The sequence below is a fragment of the Phyllostomus discolor genome, chromosome 3 (genome assembly GCF_004126475.2).
Source record: "Phyllostomus discolor isolate MPI-MPIP mPhyDis1 chromosome 3, mPhyDis1.pri.v3, whole genome shotgun sequence".
In the NCBI taxonomy this organism is placed as follows: domain Eukaryota; kingdom Metazoa; phylum Chordata; class Mammalia; order Chiroptera; family Phyllostomidae; genus Phyllostomus; species Phyllostomus discolor.
Genome location: NC_040905.2, coordinates 198270587 through 198287221, shown reverse-complemented (window position 1 = coordinate 198287221; position 16635 = coordinate 198270587). Strand labels below are relative to the sequence as shown.

The 16635-nt window shown below is 57.5% G+C and overlaps 1 protein-coding gene across 5 annotated transcripts in view; it reads right to left on the bottom strand.

Annotated features, from left to right (window-relative positions):
- The window catches only part of COL27A1 (collagen type XXVII alpha 1 chain), a 130298-nt gene that overhangs the window by 35947 nt on the left and 77716 nt on the right, over positions 1–16635 (bottom strand). For 4 of the 5 annotated variants that reach the window (XR_004902320.1, XR_004902319.1, XM_036022114.1 and 1 more), the window contains exons 25-33: positions 14520–14573; positions 12714–12767; positions 12429–12482; positions 8246–8299; positions 2694–2747; positions 2032–2076; positions 1903–1947; positions 1571–1624; positions 583–636 (exon numbers count right to left, since the gene is read on the bottom strand). Coding sequence is in view for 3 of the 5 variants with exons in the window: in XM_036022114.1 (XP_035878007.1) it covers positions 583–636; positions 1571–1624; positions 1903–1947; positions 2032–2076; positions 2694–2747; positions 8246–8299; positions 12429–12482; positions 12714–12767; positions 14520–14573 (468 nt within the window). In the remaining 2 variants the exon portion in view is untranslated. The remainder of the gene's footprint in view (positions 1–582; positions 637–1570; positions 1625–1902; positions 1948–2031; positions 2077–2693; positions 2748–8245; positions 8300–12428; positions 12483–12713; positions 12768–14519; positions 14574–16635) is intronic. The other variant, XM_036022115.1, reaches the window with a different exon arrangement.

Sequence of the window (16635 nt, the reverse complement as noted above, 5' to 3'; positions counted from 1 at the left end):
AAGGAGGAAAATTTCATGATTCACAGAAGGCCAGGAGAGGCAGCCAGCAACTGCTGTGTTCAGGGCTGAGTGATTCCAGCCCTTCTCTCTGCAGCCGGGCCAGGGAGACAAGGGCGGGAAGTGGTCCTGAGTTATCACTGTTGGCATGGCTGCCTAAACCCCGGGGCTCGGTTTGCTCCTCTGGATAAGGCAGGGGTGCCTGAGGCTCCTTCCACACTCCTTACTGCATGACCTTAAGAAGGCTGATTCTGCAACCAAACCTGGGCTCGGCTGAAGTCCCAGCAGGGTGGGGGCGGGGGCATTGCTGCTTTCCCTGGTGCCATAAAGGAGGCACTGCCAACCCCTACCCCGACAAGGGTACTGGCACCCTGCATCCCACCCACAGCCCCTGGGACTGGGCGTCCAGCTCCTCACGCTCTGCCACTGGAGTGCGTCTACCCTCTTGGCCAGGGTGCCTACTCTGCAGTCTCTGCAGCACACAGGACACAACCTTTGCCCCCCCGCCTGGGCAGAGACCCCCCACAGAGGCAGGCCACCTCCTTAGCAGTATCAAGGGACAAACAAGGGTCCCTCGGCACTCACCTTGGGTCCCATCTCTCCCGGAGGCCCAATTGGTCCCTGGGGTCCCTGAGGGCCCTAGAAGAGATCCACAGGCAATTGGGAAAATCCAGGCTGGGCCTTCTTTGAGGGTCTGAGGCTTGATAGTATAGTCTGAGGTGGGGGTGTGGTGAGCACCCACAAAACCTGGTACTTTACAGCCCACATCCCCAACCCAGGGCCATGCTGAGGATCTTGGTATCTCCAGCATACCCTCCAATCCATCTGCACACTCTCCTGTTCATCTACTTAAAACCCAGCGGGGTCCTCCCCTGCTCAGAGGCCGTCCAGCTCAGAAGCTTTGCTTACTCTGTTCCCTCTGCCTTCATGCCCTTCCACCTCAGATCTACTTCTGGAAACTCCCACCCCAGGCCCTGGTCAAGCCACTGTTCAAAACAACATCTGCTTGGGCCTCAAGATGTGAGAATAGAGTGTGGCCCGGGGGGCAGGAGCCTCCTATGCTCCCCCTGCCCCATTGGTGGCTTTTCCTCCTGCGCCCCTGGAGACCCCGCCCTCTCCTCTCCACCCCCAGCAGCACCACTCCACAGCCCCCTCGAGGGGCTCCCCAGCACTCGGACTGCGCCCCCTCCCCTCGCCCAGGTCTGGCTCCTGCCCCTCCAGCCGAGCTGGTCCCTGCAGTTCCCAGTCAGCTTGTTAGTTTATTCCCACCCTCCCTCCTTCCCTTCCCTGTTCACGGCGCTGAGCACTCTCTGCACATTTGTTCCTTTCATCTCCGCGACAGGGTGACAATGTAGGGACTGTTATTCCCCTGTTACCAGCGAGAAAACTGAGGCTGGAGGCTTAGACCCAACTCAGAGCCCCTGAGCTCCCCAGCCAGCGCTCTTCCCACATGCAAGGCTGTCCCATCAACCCCAGCATTGTCCCTCTCCAACTTCTCTCCTTGGGTGACCGCTGGCTGGCTCACACCAGCTGCCCGGGCAAAGATGTAAGGAGGGAGGGGAAGGGCACTTACCGGTTCTCCTGGGAGGCCCTTGGTGCCTGGCGGGCCCGAAGGGCCCGGGATGCCCTGCAGGGACAAGCACAGGTGACGTTAGTCTTCTCCACCCTGCTTGTCCCCTTGGCCTCAGTCAAGCCATCTCAGCTTATGAGGTCCTACCCCCACCCCCGCCCTCTGCTGGGTGACGATGGGGTCGCTGAGTCCCAGGGAAAGAGGCGGGCTGGAGGGTCTTCAGTGCAGGGAGCGGCAACAAGAAACCGGAGTTTCCACAGCAGGACGGGAACTTGGCTAAGGCGCTATTATCTTCCCACACAGCCCACAGAATTTCAGGAACCAGCGCTACTCACGGGAAAGCCTCGGGCGCCCACATGCCCTCGCTCACCAGGTGCGCCCTGGAAGCACATTTGGGTTCATTAGAGGCACATGTCACAAAGCAGGGAGTGGGGCAGGGGGCTGGCAGCCGTGGCCTGACGTACCTGCTGCCCAGGCTGGCCCGGTCTGCCCTGCGGTCCTGGAGGGCCCTGCGGGAAGCAAAGCACTCGGTGGTGGAGAGGGTACCTGGGAGGCCCCTTGACAGAGGGGGGGCCCACACTCCCACGGGAGATATAACAAACCATAGGATCCACCCTTCTCCACAATGGGCAGGTGGGGAAACGAAGGCCCAACAAGGGGCGTGGCTCGCCTCAGGTGCTCTGAGTTGAGAACCAAGAACCACGTGTGCCTGAAAGGGCTAGAAGCAGCCTCGCCTCTCAGGGGCCCTGGAAGGGTTTGGGGTCCGGGGAACGGGGCCAGGGGCCACGAGTGGTTCCTCCTCACTCTCACGCTTCCCACTCTCTCTCATTCACAGGCTCTTGCTCATTCTCACTCTTGGTCTCAGAGCTCCTTCTCCCTTTCCCTGCCCCCACGCTTGCTGCTTAGTGGTGTGTGTGTGTGTGTGTGTGTGTGTGTGTGTGTGCCTGTAGTTGGGGGAGGGCAGGAGTGGCTGGATGAGCTCTCAGGAGCTACCCTACAGCCTCTCCTACAGGGACTCCTGGCTGCCCCCGAGGGGCTGCGTGCTGAGGAGGGTGTGAGCCCTGCTCCCTGGATTCTTGACTTGGTATGGGAAGGGAGAGGACGGGCAGGACATGGGGGTTCATACCTTCAGACCCCGGGGCCCCTGCTCCCCAGCTGGTCCGTCTGGTCCTCGGGGGCCCTGGAACAGGGAAAAGGGACTAGCACAGTGGACAGCAGGGGTCTCCCTCGGGCTGGGAACCAGGAGGGCGGGGCTGGCCGGAGCCTTGGGCTTTTCCCTACAGAGCCTGAGGCTCTCTCCTCTCCTAGCATTTCCTGCTCACGCCCACCCTGAGGCAGGCCACCCCTGTGCAGCGTGTCTGCTGGGTTGGCTCTGCAGAGGGCTCCCATGGGTGCACTCCACTAGAGGCCTTACTACTCCAGAATGGGGTCAGTGGTGCCTTTAAACACTGTTTAAAGAGGCCATGGGTAGGTGGCCAGCCAACCCATTTCACAGACATGGAGACTGAGGCCCAGAGCCAAGAGACCAATGGCCAAGTCCTCACAGCCAGGTCTCCGGACTCTGCTGTCGCATGTTTTCCCCAGACACACTTGGGCATAAGCAGGTATGTGAACCACAGCCCCTGGGGACACTGACAGAGAAGGACCTGGAGAGGGTCTGCCTGTGGCCACAGCTCCCTCTCCAGCCAGCTGTCCCAGCTCATCTGGCCTAGCTCACGTGAGGAGGGGACAGGAGCAGGGCATGAGTCCGACAGCTGTTCCCTGGGGTTCTGGACTCAGGTCTGAGCCTCGAGACAAAATTCTTGGTCTTTTGAGAGCTGGAAGGTCTCCGGGGCAGGTGGAACTGCCCTTTGCCCCCGCTGCACAAATGGGAACACGGGGGCCAAGGGAAGTGAATTGTCTGAGGTCTCTTTAGCACATTGGCAGCTGGCATCCCTTCCAGGGCTCCGCCGCCGCCCCGTGTTTCCCCTCCACGGGATGGGACGCAGACGGGAGAGGGCGCCCTAGGAAAGGCCCCCATGGAGAATACTGCAGTATCCGTTCTGTGGGGGGCGGAGAGGCTGTGCTGGAGAGACAAAGAGAGGCTGCCCACCCCACCTGGGAGCTTGTGGACCGGCCACTAAAGGGGGCCAGGGAAGTGCCTGGGTGGCAGGGAGATGAGGGATGAGAAAATGAAAGGAGACATTACTTAAAAACTGAACAAGGAAGTTTTCCATTAATAATTGAGTTGGAAAAAGTGACAATTGCTCTTATCTGCTGCTCAGGGCTCTGGCTGCTTCAGCTCCATGCCACAGCCCTAAATAGCGTCTCACTGACTACATCAGCTGGGATGGGAGGCCCTGAGGGGGTGGGGGCTGCAGCTGGGTGGTTTGGTGGTTGATCTGGGAGCCTTTGTTCCCAGCATCCCCGAGCCTAGAGCCCAGTGGGGGTCCAGCGCTAGGCACGGTGGTGCTCTGGAAATGTCCCGTCCTAGGGACAAGGGATTGCTCCTTGCTCAGCCTCAGTTATCTCAGGAATGGGGATGAGAACTCTTTTATAATGCCCATGGGCAGCTCAGCACCTGGCCTATATAGTAAGTGCTCATTAAAACCTGCCTCTGCCAGAGGAGGCTGCAGGCTCCCAAGGGTCAGGGACGCAGAGGAATGGCTCAGTGAATCTGGATGCAGCCCCTTCCCCAGAACAGGCAGCTTATATCATGATGTGTAGAACCAGCTAAGGGTCTTCACAGGTCCAAGACGAGGTTTGATTACAGGCTATGGGGGTGCAAGTTCTGGTTTTGCTGCCAGCTTGCTGTGTGACCCCAGGAAAGCCCCTTCCCCTCTCTGGGCCTCAGTTTCAGGTAGACACTACAGACCGTATGTTAGACTGAACCCCCGGTTCATTGACAGGGGCCTGGTGGAGATAGAGCCAGATGGGGGTGGGACATCCTGGGTCCTGGGAGCCAGAACAGAGGCTAAGCAGAAGGGTGGGCATCTGGGCCTTTCCGAGAGATGTCGTCTCGCCTCCGGCCTGTCTCTCACTGAGGCATAACCGCCCCCGCCCCCCCCCCCAGAAAGGAAGAGCTCTGGGAGTGGAGCAGAGGCCCGGAAGGGTCAAGGGCTTGGCCTGAATCACACAGCACCCTGTTTATCCCAGGAATCAAGGCCTTTCTGGAGAAGTAATAACAGTGACAACAACAGCAGTAGCAGCAACAGTGAAAGCTAGCATCCTCATTTACACATAAAGAAACAGCCTATGGTCACACAGCCAGTAAGCAGAGGAGCCAGAATTTCAACCAAGTCAGCCAGCCAGATGCGCATGGCTCCCCACCGCCTGTCACTGTTCGTCAGTGTGAGAGTGAGCTCCCCGTCACCGCATGTGTTCAGGTCAGGGCCTAGGAGAGCCTGCCAGGATGGCTCTGCGCTGGGACGGGGTGTTAGAGAAGACAACGTCTATGATCCCTGTTCCCCAGGGGACTCTGCTCCCTGGGCACACCAGAGAGCTCTGGAAGCTCAGGAGAAAGAGGACCAACCTTCCTGTCTGGAGGGAGAAGGAGGCCACAGGCCCCAGCTACCTTCGCCTCGCTTCCCGCTGTGCAGGCAGAGGACAAAGGCAGCCACACCCCCTCGCACCCTCGCTCTGGCCACTCTGCAGCTGACCCGTGTCCTGCAGGTCCTCCTTCCTTCCCCAAATGAACACAGCTGTGCTGCCCTGCTGGAGGCGGGCCTGGATTTCTCTCAGAGCCACAAGTCTGCTCTCTTGGAGCCACTGCCCAGGAAGATGTCTGAAGTCACAGCTGGGGCTTGGTGGGAGGAGCCTCTGCCTGGGATAGAAAATCTGGCCAATCGCAGCTTTGTGAAAAAGAGGTGGCTGACAGAGGGAATGAATACACACCAAGCGCACCCTACGCACGGCTGCCTGTCCGGAGCTGACCTGTGGGAGGTGCTCATGAGGGGGCCTAATCCCCATGGCCATCCCCTAAGGTTGGTTCTGCTGCCGACCCATTTCACAGGGGAAAATTGGAGGCTCACAGAGGAGAAGTCAGGATTCAGGGCCAGGTCTGCTGGTCTCTAAGCCCCCCTCACAGGACCAGAATGCAGTGGCAGCACTTGAATCTCAGAGTCCTCCCAGCTCCCTCAATATGGGTAGGTGGAGGGAGAGTGTAGTCTCCCATGGTCTTCTCCCTCACTCGGCCCCACCCTGCACACGTGGCCTTCCTGGCAGTCTCTTGTAGGCCTAGACTTGCATATTTCTTGTGACGGGGAGCTCACTTCCACACTGATACACAGTGACTGGTAGTGGTGAATAAAAGTGTGCATCCAGCTGACTGGAGTTCAAATTCTGGCTCCTTATAACCTCTTCCTGACATCAGCTACCAAGCCTTAGAGAGGTTAATGCACTGCATTGAGGTCCTAGGGCTGATAACTAGGAACCCTGAGACTCACCCTTACACCTGTCTGACCTCAGAGCTCCCACTCGTTCAGCTGGGGCCCAGAGACCCAGGCTCTGTCTGCAATTCTACCAAGAGCAGAGGGCTCAGGGCCCCATCCTGCCTCTGGCCTCCATTCCTTAGTTCTCATGATTCCCAGGGCAGGAGGGTAGGAGACTTGGGGGGTGGGGGACAGCAGGACCCATCTGCACATGGGCAGAGAAGCAGGCAGGGCCTTGCAGACAGAGCTCCAAGTCCATTGTCCATGGCACATATAGGGAAACTGAGGCCTGGATAGCAGCAAGGCCTTGCTAAGGTCACAGAACAAGCCAGGATCTTCAGGGGCCCGGAGATGGGATTGAGATTTTTAGTAGCACAGGGGGAGCCTCTCTAGGTCCCCCACTGTCCTCAGTACTGACTCCATCTTTGCAATGGCCAACAGTGGCCTCGTAGGCTGGGGACCCAGAGGACAGATCCCACAGGTTTAAAAAAAATGTATTTTTAATAAAATGTTCCTCAGAACAGAGACTTCAAACAACCAATGAAAAGATGAAAACTCAGGCTAGAAATACATACTACGCCAGGATTTACTAGTTTGCTGTTAAAAAGTACCTTATATTTGCTCTTAGGTATTTTGAGTAATGAGTAATTACTATATTTCACACATAGGATAGGTGGTACTGCACCTACATTAGAATCATATCAACCTTTAGATGGGCATTTAAATTGTTTTACTTTTAATCTTGTCAGATCCCACAGGTTTTGCATTCCTGCCGAACCCAGCAGGGGGGAGGGGCACGTGGTCCTGAAGCTCCCCTCCCCCGGCCTTAGACTTTGATGTGGTTGGGAGCCTGGGTTTCCTCAAGCAGGAGATACATTCCTCCCCCCACTGGGGAAGGGGGGCAGAAAGGGGGGCCTGAGCCTTCCATCTGCAGGGAGGGGGCAGGGCCTGGGCCAGGGGAGCTCACCGTCCAGCTAGTGAGGCTTCCAGAAGGAAATGTGCACAAGTTCAAGGTTTGGACCTGGCTGTCAATGGGCTGTGGGCCACTTTCATAGACCCAGGACATGCTGGGAGGGGCCCAGCCGGGCCAGAGGAATGCCTCTTAATCCCTGCTTTCCCAGGCCGACTGCTCAGGCCATCTGGTTCAGGGGAAAATTTAAAACCACTTGAAATTCAGCCAAGAGGAGCATAACTATCACAGAAGCCCTGTGTGGCACTCGGCTAGCAGGCCTGGGCTGTCTACGCTACCTGGGCCGTCTCGTTTCCTTTTTAAAGGGCTACAGGGCTACAGGGCTACATGGCCAGGCACCTGTGCACCAGTTGTCCTCCCTGTGACTGAAAGTAAGGCTGCATGCAGTATGCAAAACATCCAGAGTCACTGGGTTTGAATCCCAGCTCTGCACTTTCTAGCTCTGCAACTTGAGGCAAGTGGTTTAACCTCTCTCTCTGTGCTTTAGTTTCCTTGCCTGTAAAATAGAAATAAGAATAGCACCTACTTTACATGGTAGCATTGAAGATTGAATGGGTTAATATATGTGATAAGATGGTACCTGGCACATAGTGAGTACTAGCAATTACCCTTTGCTATCATGCTAAGGCCAGTCCTTGCTTAAAACTCTCCATGGCTCCCCACTACCCTTGGAGCATAGCCCACAAGCCTAGCTCTGGTGTTTGAGGTCCTGCTTTGCTTGGTACCTGCTAATTCTTGGTCTCATCCTTCTCCCTTGAACCCATGGGGATCCCTAAACATGCCACACCTTCTCTTGCCTTAGAGCTTTCCCTCTGCCTGGAGTCCGGCATCGCTCAAGCACTGCCCCCTCCCTGAAGCCTTCCCTGGTACCCTGTCCAGGTGAGGTGCCTCCTCCAGGCTCCCAAGCTGCCCTACGCTTCCACTGATGACATGCTCATGACCCGAAACTGTCCCTTCGGCCAACTTGGTTGAGTCATAAGGGCAGACAGGCATCACACTAGTCCTGGTCTCTGTGGCACCGACGGAGCCTCCACCAGCGGCCCACACAGAGCAGGTGTGGGTAAAAGGCAGTTGAGTGAATGAAGGGACAAGAGCCCGTCTGCGCCCGCTAGTTGGCAAGGTCTGGTGGTCAGAAATGGGCTGGGAAAGGTGCCTGGGGTGGGGTGCTACAGTGAGCCTGGAACCCTGCCTGGTGCGGTGAAGGTCAACGATCTCAGGACTGGGCAGGGGGCAAGGTATAGGAGGTGGTCTCTCCGCAGGTGACCAGTGTCAGCCCCCGGGGGGCTGGGCCCCACTTACCTGGCGTCCCTTTGTTCCCCTCATGCCTGGCGGGCCTCGAGATCCCGGAGGGCCCTGTGGGAGGAGAGTGTTTGGAGAAGCCCTTTTTAAGGGACCGAGTGCAACACCGAGGGCCAGTAGTGAGGGGCGAAGCTTGGCCTCAGGGGCAGTAGCCCCCTGCCCGGACTCCACAGCCTTCGTATTAAAGGGTTTGGCACAGTGGGGCAATCTGTCCCATTAGGAGAGTCAGGGGATAGGCTGCAACCTCAAGCAGGAGTCTGCCCTGGGTTCCACGGGGGGGCCTCAGCCCTTCCTAGGAATCCTTAGTGGGGACGGACCTCCCTGTGGGACCCATTTCCTTCTCTTTCTCAAAATCCACCATCAGAAGCTACATGGTAGTTCTGAAAAAAAGGTTTCCTTAAATTCCCATTTCTTCTTTCCTCCCCCCATTAGTAAAGAGAATGTGGCATCCCAAGTTCTGTCCTTGCCCCTGTCCCCAAGTATCACCTGAGAGCTACCTGAGAGCCTAGACAGAGCCCTGGGGTTGCAGGGGGGAGAACCAGACCACAGCCCAGGGGGGGGGGGGGGGGGGAGCTTGTGTGGGAAGGGAGGGTCAAGAGTGGGCTGGAGAGGCTGAGTGGAGAAGTGGAGGTGGGGGGAGGCAGAGAAGGGAACCGGCCTGGCCCTAGGAGGATGCCCAGTCTCTTGGTTTGATGTTGGAAGGAGAAGAGGCACCAGGAAGTCAGGGAGGGAGGGACAGAAGACATGGGCCGGACTGGCTTTGTTCCTGGAATTCTGAGCACCTGGGCCAGCACAGGCCCATGACATAGATTTAGAAATCGGTAGAAGGAATGATGAATATGCAAACAACTCGAGAGGGCAGAAGAAGGTGGGGAGGGAGAGAGAGAAGGCAGAGAGAGGAAGCAGGCAGGCTCACTGCCCAATTCCCCTCCCCGGGTCCCAGCCCCAGCTGTACTCATCAAGCAGCAACTGCACCCTATGGCTGGCCAGGACCCCATCGACAGCTGCAGGAGCCTCCCGGCTCCACGGCCAGTCCCAGACAAGGCGTGCCCCTTTTACAAGGAAGAGTCGGCCTCAGCCCCCTCCGAATACCAAGGAGAGGCCCAGCTCTGTTTGTGACCTCGGGAAAAATTCTTCCAGCTCCCTCCATCTCTCTCTCCCTACGGCCTCGGCCTCAAGGGGCGCAGACCCTCCAACTGCTGCTGATGTGAGGGGCTGGGTCTCAGCCTGACCCCTTCTCAGCAGAGTAAGCAGGGTGGGAGCCCGGGCTTGGCCCAATAAGCAGGCAGATCTGACTCCTGGATGGTGGTGAACACAGAGACTGGGTGAAAACGGATGGATCGTTTTATGGAGGGATCTCAGATGGCAGAAGGCATGCAATGTGTTACTGGGAAATTTCAGGAGCCAAGTCTTGATGCAGAGGCAGTAGAGTGGAGGAGTGCTTAAATCAGCCAACTGCTTGCTCCACCGGAGACCTAGGTTCAAGTTCCGGCTCTGCTACTTACTAATTCTGTGACCTTTAGCAAGTAACTTAAACTCTTTGGGCCTCAGTTTCATCAACTAAAAAATGGGGGTGAGAAGAGTTCCTGCCTCCGAGAGCTGCTGAGAAGACATAGCAACCTGGAAGGTCCCCAGTAAAGAGTAGCCATGTGCTCTCTTAAAGGAGCGGCCAGAAACTGCAGGGCTCAGGGCTCCATTGCGTCCCCTCCCCCAGTCGTGGAGATAATAATCTTGGCTGACCTCAGGGACTGCAGAGAAACACGGATGTTAAAATGACTGGAAAAGTGAGAAAATGCCAATCTGGTGTGAACAGCATCATCAGAAATGTATTAGTAATTGTCTTACTAATAACTGTGGCAATTAGTGTAGCTAACAGGTAGTAAGTATTATTACTACTACCACTTGTGAAGCACTCAGCATATGCAGGTAGTTTGCTAAGTGATGACGTTATAAACGGTATCATTGGTCTCTCAACAGTCTCATAATGAAGGGAGTATTGCACTGGCTTACGGACGGGGAGACTGAGGCTCAGGGAAGCCATGAGTGTTGCTGACAAGCACACAGCTGGTGGGTGGGGGAGCCAGCACGTGACTCACACGTGTCTGATTCTGCGCTTGGGTTTCTGGACCTCTGCACTCTCCTGCTTCCCCAGCGGCACGAGGGGCAGCCAGCTGGCTGGAAGGAGCCGCAGAGGTCAAGCGGACCGGCCCCACACTGCAGCAGTGAAGGGTCAGTGGCCACCTTGGGATCTGTCTGATCTCACTCAGTCTGGGCCAACCCATCGAACACGTGGAAGCATGGAGGAAACGGGGCAGGAGGAGGTCAGGAGGAGGTCAGCGGGGCCGCGGAGGCAGGGGATTCAGGGGCCAGCACCTTCCTTCTGTGCGCTGCCTAGGTGTCTCCACCGTTTGCCCACCTCCCACTGGCCTTCCATTTTGTCCCAGCAACTCCTTTCCAGGCTTTCTTCTTCCCACTGGACAGATGGGGAGACTAAGGCCCAGGGAGGCTGAAGTCCAAGGGCACAGGAGCTAGAACTTGATAATGGTCCCTAGCATCCTTGTACTTGGGCTTTGACCCTGGGCACCTCCCACGCTGATGGGTTCTAATCCCTCTATTTCTAGGGGAGTCTCCTGGGCCTGGTACTCAGGTCCTGTGAACACTGGGGAGGGAGGGAGGGAGGGAGGACAGTAGCCTTTGGGTTGGGTGGCTGGGACCCTTGGATTCCAAGCAGGGTGCCTCGGCCTGCAACCAGCCCCGCTAGCCCCAGGCCAGATGTGGCTTCTCCTCCTCCTCATGAACCGGGAAAAACACACCCCTGGGGGCCCAGAGTGCTGGCTTCTGGTCCCAACTCTGTACCCCACGTGTTTTCCACTTCATCAAAAGGATCGTGGGGGGCAGACAGAGCCCCCTGGTGCCAGGCACCTCTGAGTTTGGATGATGGTGACTTGCCTGGCACCAGCACATAGTAGGTGCTCAGTAAAGGACTGTTAATGAGCGAGAGGGTGTTTATACTTGGCATTCCCACTAGACAGTGCGACTCCTGAGAGCAGGTCTGCTTCTCACCACTTTTGTGTCTCCGGAGCCGAGCACAGGCCCCTCATGTAGTAGGCACATGCAGAAGTTTGGGGACTCAGTGGGGCTTGCTTCCATAGCTGGCACACAGACCTGGTGTGTGCCCACTTTCCTGGGGTTCAGACCTTCGAAGGCTCTCGTGCCCTCCTTCATCAGACTCTAGGGAGCCCCTCAGTCTGGGCTTTGAAGGAACCTGGGCATCATCCCCCAGTCCTGCTCGGGGATTCTGACCAGGCTTGGCCTCCTCTCCCCACACCCTTTCCACCTGCCTGCAGTGCACCCCCTGCCTCCCGGAGTGGGCTCCCAGCCCTGAGCCCTGGCCTTGACTCAGGTGTGTGCCCTTGACAGTTGCCACAGCCTCCACCAGTGGAGGCAGAAGGACAGGCTCCCGTGCTCTAGAGGAAGCCAGCTCTCCCTACCCCTACATCGCCCTACATCGGAGGAGTGAAGGGGCCCCTGAACTTGGGTGCTCCTACGACACCGCTCCCCCAGCCCTCCTGCCTCTCCCACCCGCCCCTGCCTTGGGACCCTCAGGAAGATCCCAGGTTCCTCAGTGATCACAGGGAGCCCAGGACCCCTGCATCCTCGGCTCTGACCCTTAGCTACTTGTCCTCAGCATTTCTAGTTTCTGCCCTCCTCCCCCCACAGCAGGCATTTCTTGTTTATCGGGTCCTCCCCCCGTACCCCCCAAGCCAGAATATAAGCTCCTAAAGGACAGACAGGGACAACTTTCTGCCTTGTTGATGGCCACACCCCCCGCTCCTGGCGAGGCCCCGGGCACAGATGGCACAGTATTTCCCGAGTAAAGGGACAAAGCCATAATGGTGACAATGACCCAGATGCCCCCGTGGAATGAACATCACTGTGTAATGAACATCAGCTGCGTGGTTTCGTTTGCCTCGAGCCATCACACTGTCATGACCGTGACTATCGTCTCTGTTTTCCAGCTGAGCGTAATTTACGCTCAGAGTTCAGTGGTCTGCTCTGCCAGCGCAGCCAGGGAGGAGTGCCGCTGGGACTTGAACCCTGGTCTGTCTGACTCTGAGGCCTGGACTCCTCATCCTTACCTGACAGTGGATTTGAGCCCAAGGAACATGAGGGCTTTGCTTACCGGGGGTCCAGGCTCTCCAGGGGTCCCGACTCCACCTGGCATTCCAGGATGACCCTACTCAGAGAGAAGAAAAGGAGGGACTCAGCGGTGGAAGGTGCCTCTTCCTCCTCCAGTCCCACCTGGGCTGGCTCAGCCCCAGCCCTGGACACGGGGCAGCAGCCGGGCCCCCCGGAGGGAGAAGGAGCAAATCACCCTGCACGCCTGGGGCAGGCAGAGGCAGGCAGAGCACAGCTGTCCCCACGGCTATGGCAGGAGAGGGCAAAGGGGTGCAGACTGGCTCCTTACCATTGACCCCTTGGGTCCAGGCGCTCCTGGGGGTCCCATCGTGCCCCGGTCACCCTGTGATGGAGACAACAATTCAGAAAAGTCACAGCTGTGGGGTGGCTCTGGGCGGGGGGCAGGTACAGAGGACGGTACAGACGGCCTTCCGGAGGCCAAATAGGGGCAGGGACTTGCCCAAGGTCTATAGAGAGTCCCTTTCCGGCTCACGGACACATCACTCCTGGGTGGGACAGGGGATGAGTGGGGGTCTGTAACTTCACTCAGCAGAACTCAAGAACCCCGGCAAGTCCTAGGAGGCCTCACCTCTGCCACAGCGTACCCCACCATGGGCTCCCTCTGGCAAGGACCGTCCTGATTAAGGATACAGTAATTACACGTCCCCTTTGAGCTGGGCCCACGTCACATGGTCCTCGTTAGGCCTGGCATCCCCTGGCTGGGCATGCTGAGGTGCAGCAGGCAAGGGAAGGCATTTCTTTCACTCTCCCCACCCGCTGCCCAAACCTAGAAGAACCAGAGGTGCACCTCTTTCCCTCTCAACCCATCCTGGCAGACCTGCACATGGCGCGTGCCGCCCACAGCTATGGCTGGAAGGCAGGGGCTCTGGGTTCAAATCCTGGCTGCTTTTGCAAGGCCCCGTTTCTTGTACTCACCCACCCAGCAGCAAACATTTACTGTGCACCTACTATGTGCCAGGCACGATATATAGGACCCAGAAGAGAGAGTAGAAATAGACAGATCCTGCTGACAGGGAGGGAGACCTGAGTTCTGGGAGGGGAGGGACACAAGTTACCAAAACAGATATAAATTGGGGTACCACAGTGACAGAGTGGCTCTCGGCCGCTAAGGCTTTGCAGCACGGGATCTGCCCCACGTGGCTGCGGGGATGTGCTGGGGAAGGAGTCCCTGAGGAAGTGTAGCTGGACCTGAGAGGTAAGGGAAAACCGAGAGTCCCTTAGGCAAGGAGGGTGGAGAGGGCGGGAGTGGGAAAGGCGTTCCCGGCTGCAGGACCTGCCGGCAAGGTCTGTAGAACCTCTGACGACAAGAGAAGGCAGAGTTGGCTTTGACATCGCACTGTTGTTATGCAAGATGTCACCGCTGAAGGCAGCAGGGGAGAAGGCACACTGGCTGTTTCTGTACTATTTCTTTTTCTGCACTATTTCTTTTTCTGCAACTTCTCGTGACTCTCTATTTCAAAATAAAAAGTCAAATTGGAAAAAAAAAAGAGGGAGAGGAGGAAAAGGGGAAGGACAAGGAGGAGAAAAATGCAGCAGCTGGAGGGTGTAGGATACAGGGAGTGAGGAGGAGGGAGGCTCATGATAAGCCTGGACAGGCAGGTGGGGGCAGGTGGGGGTAGACGCTGCTCCTCTCTGGACCTGTTTCTCCACCTACCCACTAGGAAGGACACTGGCTCCTCCTGAGGCCTGCCTGGAAATGAGAGAAGCCTACATGAGGAAAGCAGGTGCCCTCCAGGGCCTGTGGGCGGAAGTGGGAAACCACAGGCTACTGGTGAGCTGGGTGCCAGCACAAGGCAGAATGGCTTAGCAAGCACAGTGTGGTCTTGAGTACCGAACCTGGTTCAAATCCCAGCTCTGCCACTTCCTGCCTGGGTGAACTTGAGCGAGCTGCCTCCTCTCTTTGAGCCTCGGCTACAAGAGGGACAAGGGTTCTTTGAGGGTCCGGATGCCAAGGCAACGAGGAGAGAACAGGAGAAAGAAGTCCGAAACCCCCAGGTCAACTGGCCCCCTCGTCTTTTTCAAATTGCAAAACACGAGCTCTGTTTGTCTGCACGTTCCCCTCAACACAGCTTACCTTTTCTCCCACGGTTCCTGGCTCCCCGACCAGACCAATGAATCCCAGAAGTCCCTGGAAGAAACATTTGTGAAAGCAACAGAAAGGAGGAAGCAACGTGAATCCAGGGGCGTGCTGAGTTTCAAAGGCAACTTCCCCGCGGCTTCCTTCCTCTGGGGCTCCTCTCCCCTGTGTCCCCTGCCTCGTGCCTGGTAATCCTGCCGGCCTGGAGCTGCCACCGAGAGAGCTGCCTCTCTCCCGGCACTGTCCTGACTTCCCTCACTCCACCAGATGGTTCTCATTTCGGAGCCAAGCGGTGGGGCCGCTGCCAGCATCCCCGGGAGCGCCGCGCAGTCCTCCCGCGCCAGAATCCGGCTGGGAGACAGCCACGTTGGGAGGGCGGTGGGGTGGGGGGAGGCCCGTGCGCTGTGCTGGGCAGAGAGGCCCGTCTGTGAGAAATCTGTCCCCATCTTTCGCGGGGCTCTGGTGCTGTTTCAGCGAGAGAAACAAACGCGCTGGCCAGGACAGAAATACACTACCAGCCTCTGCCAAAAGACCTGATTGAAATCTGGGAAGTGGAGGCCTTTTTACTGTCTTGTGAAAGGCTTCCTCTCCTTTGTAAAAGGGCGCGCGTGCGCACGCACTGTGGTTCCGGCTGCCCTTTTTAACTCCACTGGGTGATAACTTGCCTCTGTGTTCCAGGGGCTCTCCGAGGCGGCTGCGAGCCTCGCTGCTGCCCTGAGCAGGCAGAAGCGGGCACAGCCAGGCCGAGGAGCCCAGGGGAGCCACCCAGGAAGGTGGATGACTCCCTGTCCAGACCCCACACCCTTCTCTGCGGCGGAAAATTCAAGCTGGAGACGGTCTCGCGTGGTTCAGGGGGCACAAACGGCCTTTGGGAGAACCCAGGTCTGCAGCCAAGACTTTCTGGGAGAATGAGGAAAGACTGAGGGGTGAGTGGGTTTGTCCCATACTGTCTGCTCCCTGTCCCCAAACTGTATTCAGAAAGGAGGCCTTGAACCTGATCCAAAATAGGTCAGAAACTGGGCCCTCGGCCAGTGAAGCGCCAACGTGTCAGCCAACTAAAGTGACAGAGTGACACCCACTTCTAAAGGCTTAGCTCCGTGGGTCTCAGGGGCGGTTTTAAAGTGGCACCTCGGGCCAGGGCCCTGTGTGCGGCAGCCTGGGGCTGCGAGGTTCCAAAGGCACCCGGTCCTCCCACCACGGCCTCCAGCGCACGTGGCTGTGAGCGGGCACAGATCTCCCTGGTCCCTCGGCACCATTACTGCCGTGGAGGGTCCTGGCTGTCTGGGCTCAGAGACCCTCCAGGGTTGAGGTGCGAGGGGAGAGAGTGACACACGAGGCATGAGGTCATGGCTAAGAAGCCACAGAAAATAACTGAGTATTTGACTTTTGCAACAACTTACTTTAAGGAAAATAAGTTAGAGCATTTTCAGACGGCAGCAATGTGAATAACAATGGCTGGCCCCTGGCATTTTATCTACACCATTGTCGTTGACTCTTCTGGTGCATGCACAAATCACAGAGGCTCTCTGAGTCTCATCTGCAGAATGCAGGGCTCTCGGTAAAGGTCCCTGCCTACACCCGGGGTTGCTCTGAGTCCTACAGATAATGGGTGGCGCACGCAGGCACTCAGTAAATGTCCGTCCCCTCCCATCCCATTCTAACTTATTTTAAAGGGCATGGGGTTAAGACAGAGGCCTGAGCTCCCCACAAGGGAGCAGTCAGACGTTTAGAGGAGGCTGATGGAGGGAAGAAAAGCTGCTCTGTTAAAAGGCTGCTGCTCGACTGGCCCAGGGAAACAAATTTCATAGTTACTTTAAATTTATGGGTTGCTGGGTCCTGGAAGGCAGGCGGGTCATAAACCTCAAACAAGAAGCCAAACAGGATCCTAATGAATAAGGGCCATACAGCGAGTGCCCCATTCCCCTGCCCCCCACCTCTGGGACCCCCCTGGGGCACCACCCCGGAACATCCCGGCAGGCCTGTCCTGCAGGTGGAGCTGAGGCCGGGCCGGGAGGCCAGCGGGCAGAGGCCCAGGGCTTCCACCTGGTGGGCCGGGTGGAGCAGCAGCTCTGACAGCTGCAGGCACACTGGCTCCTCTCCGGCTGGCAAGAGA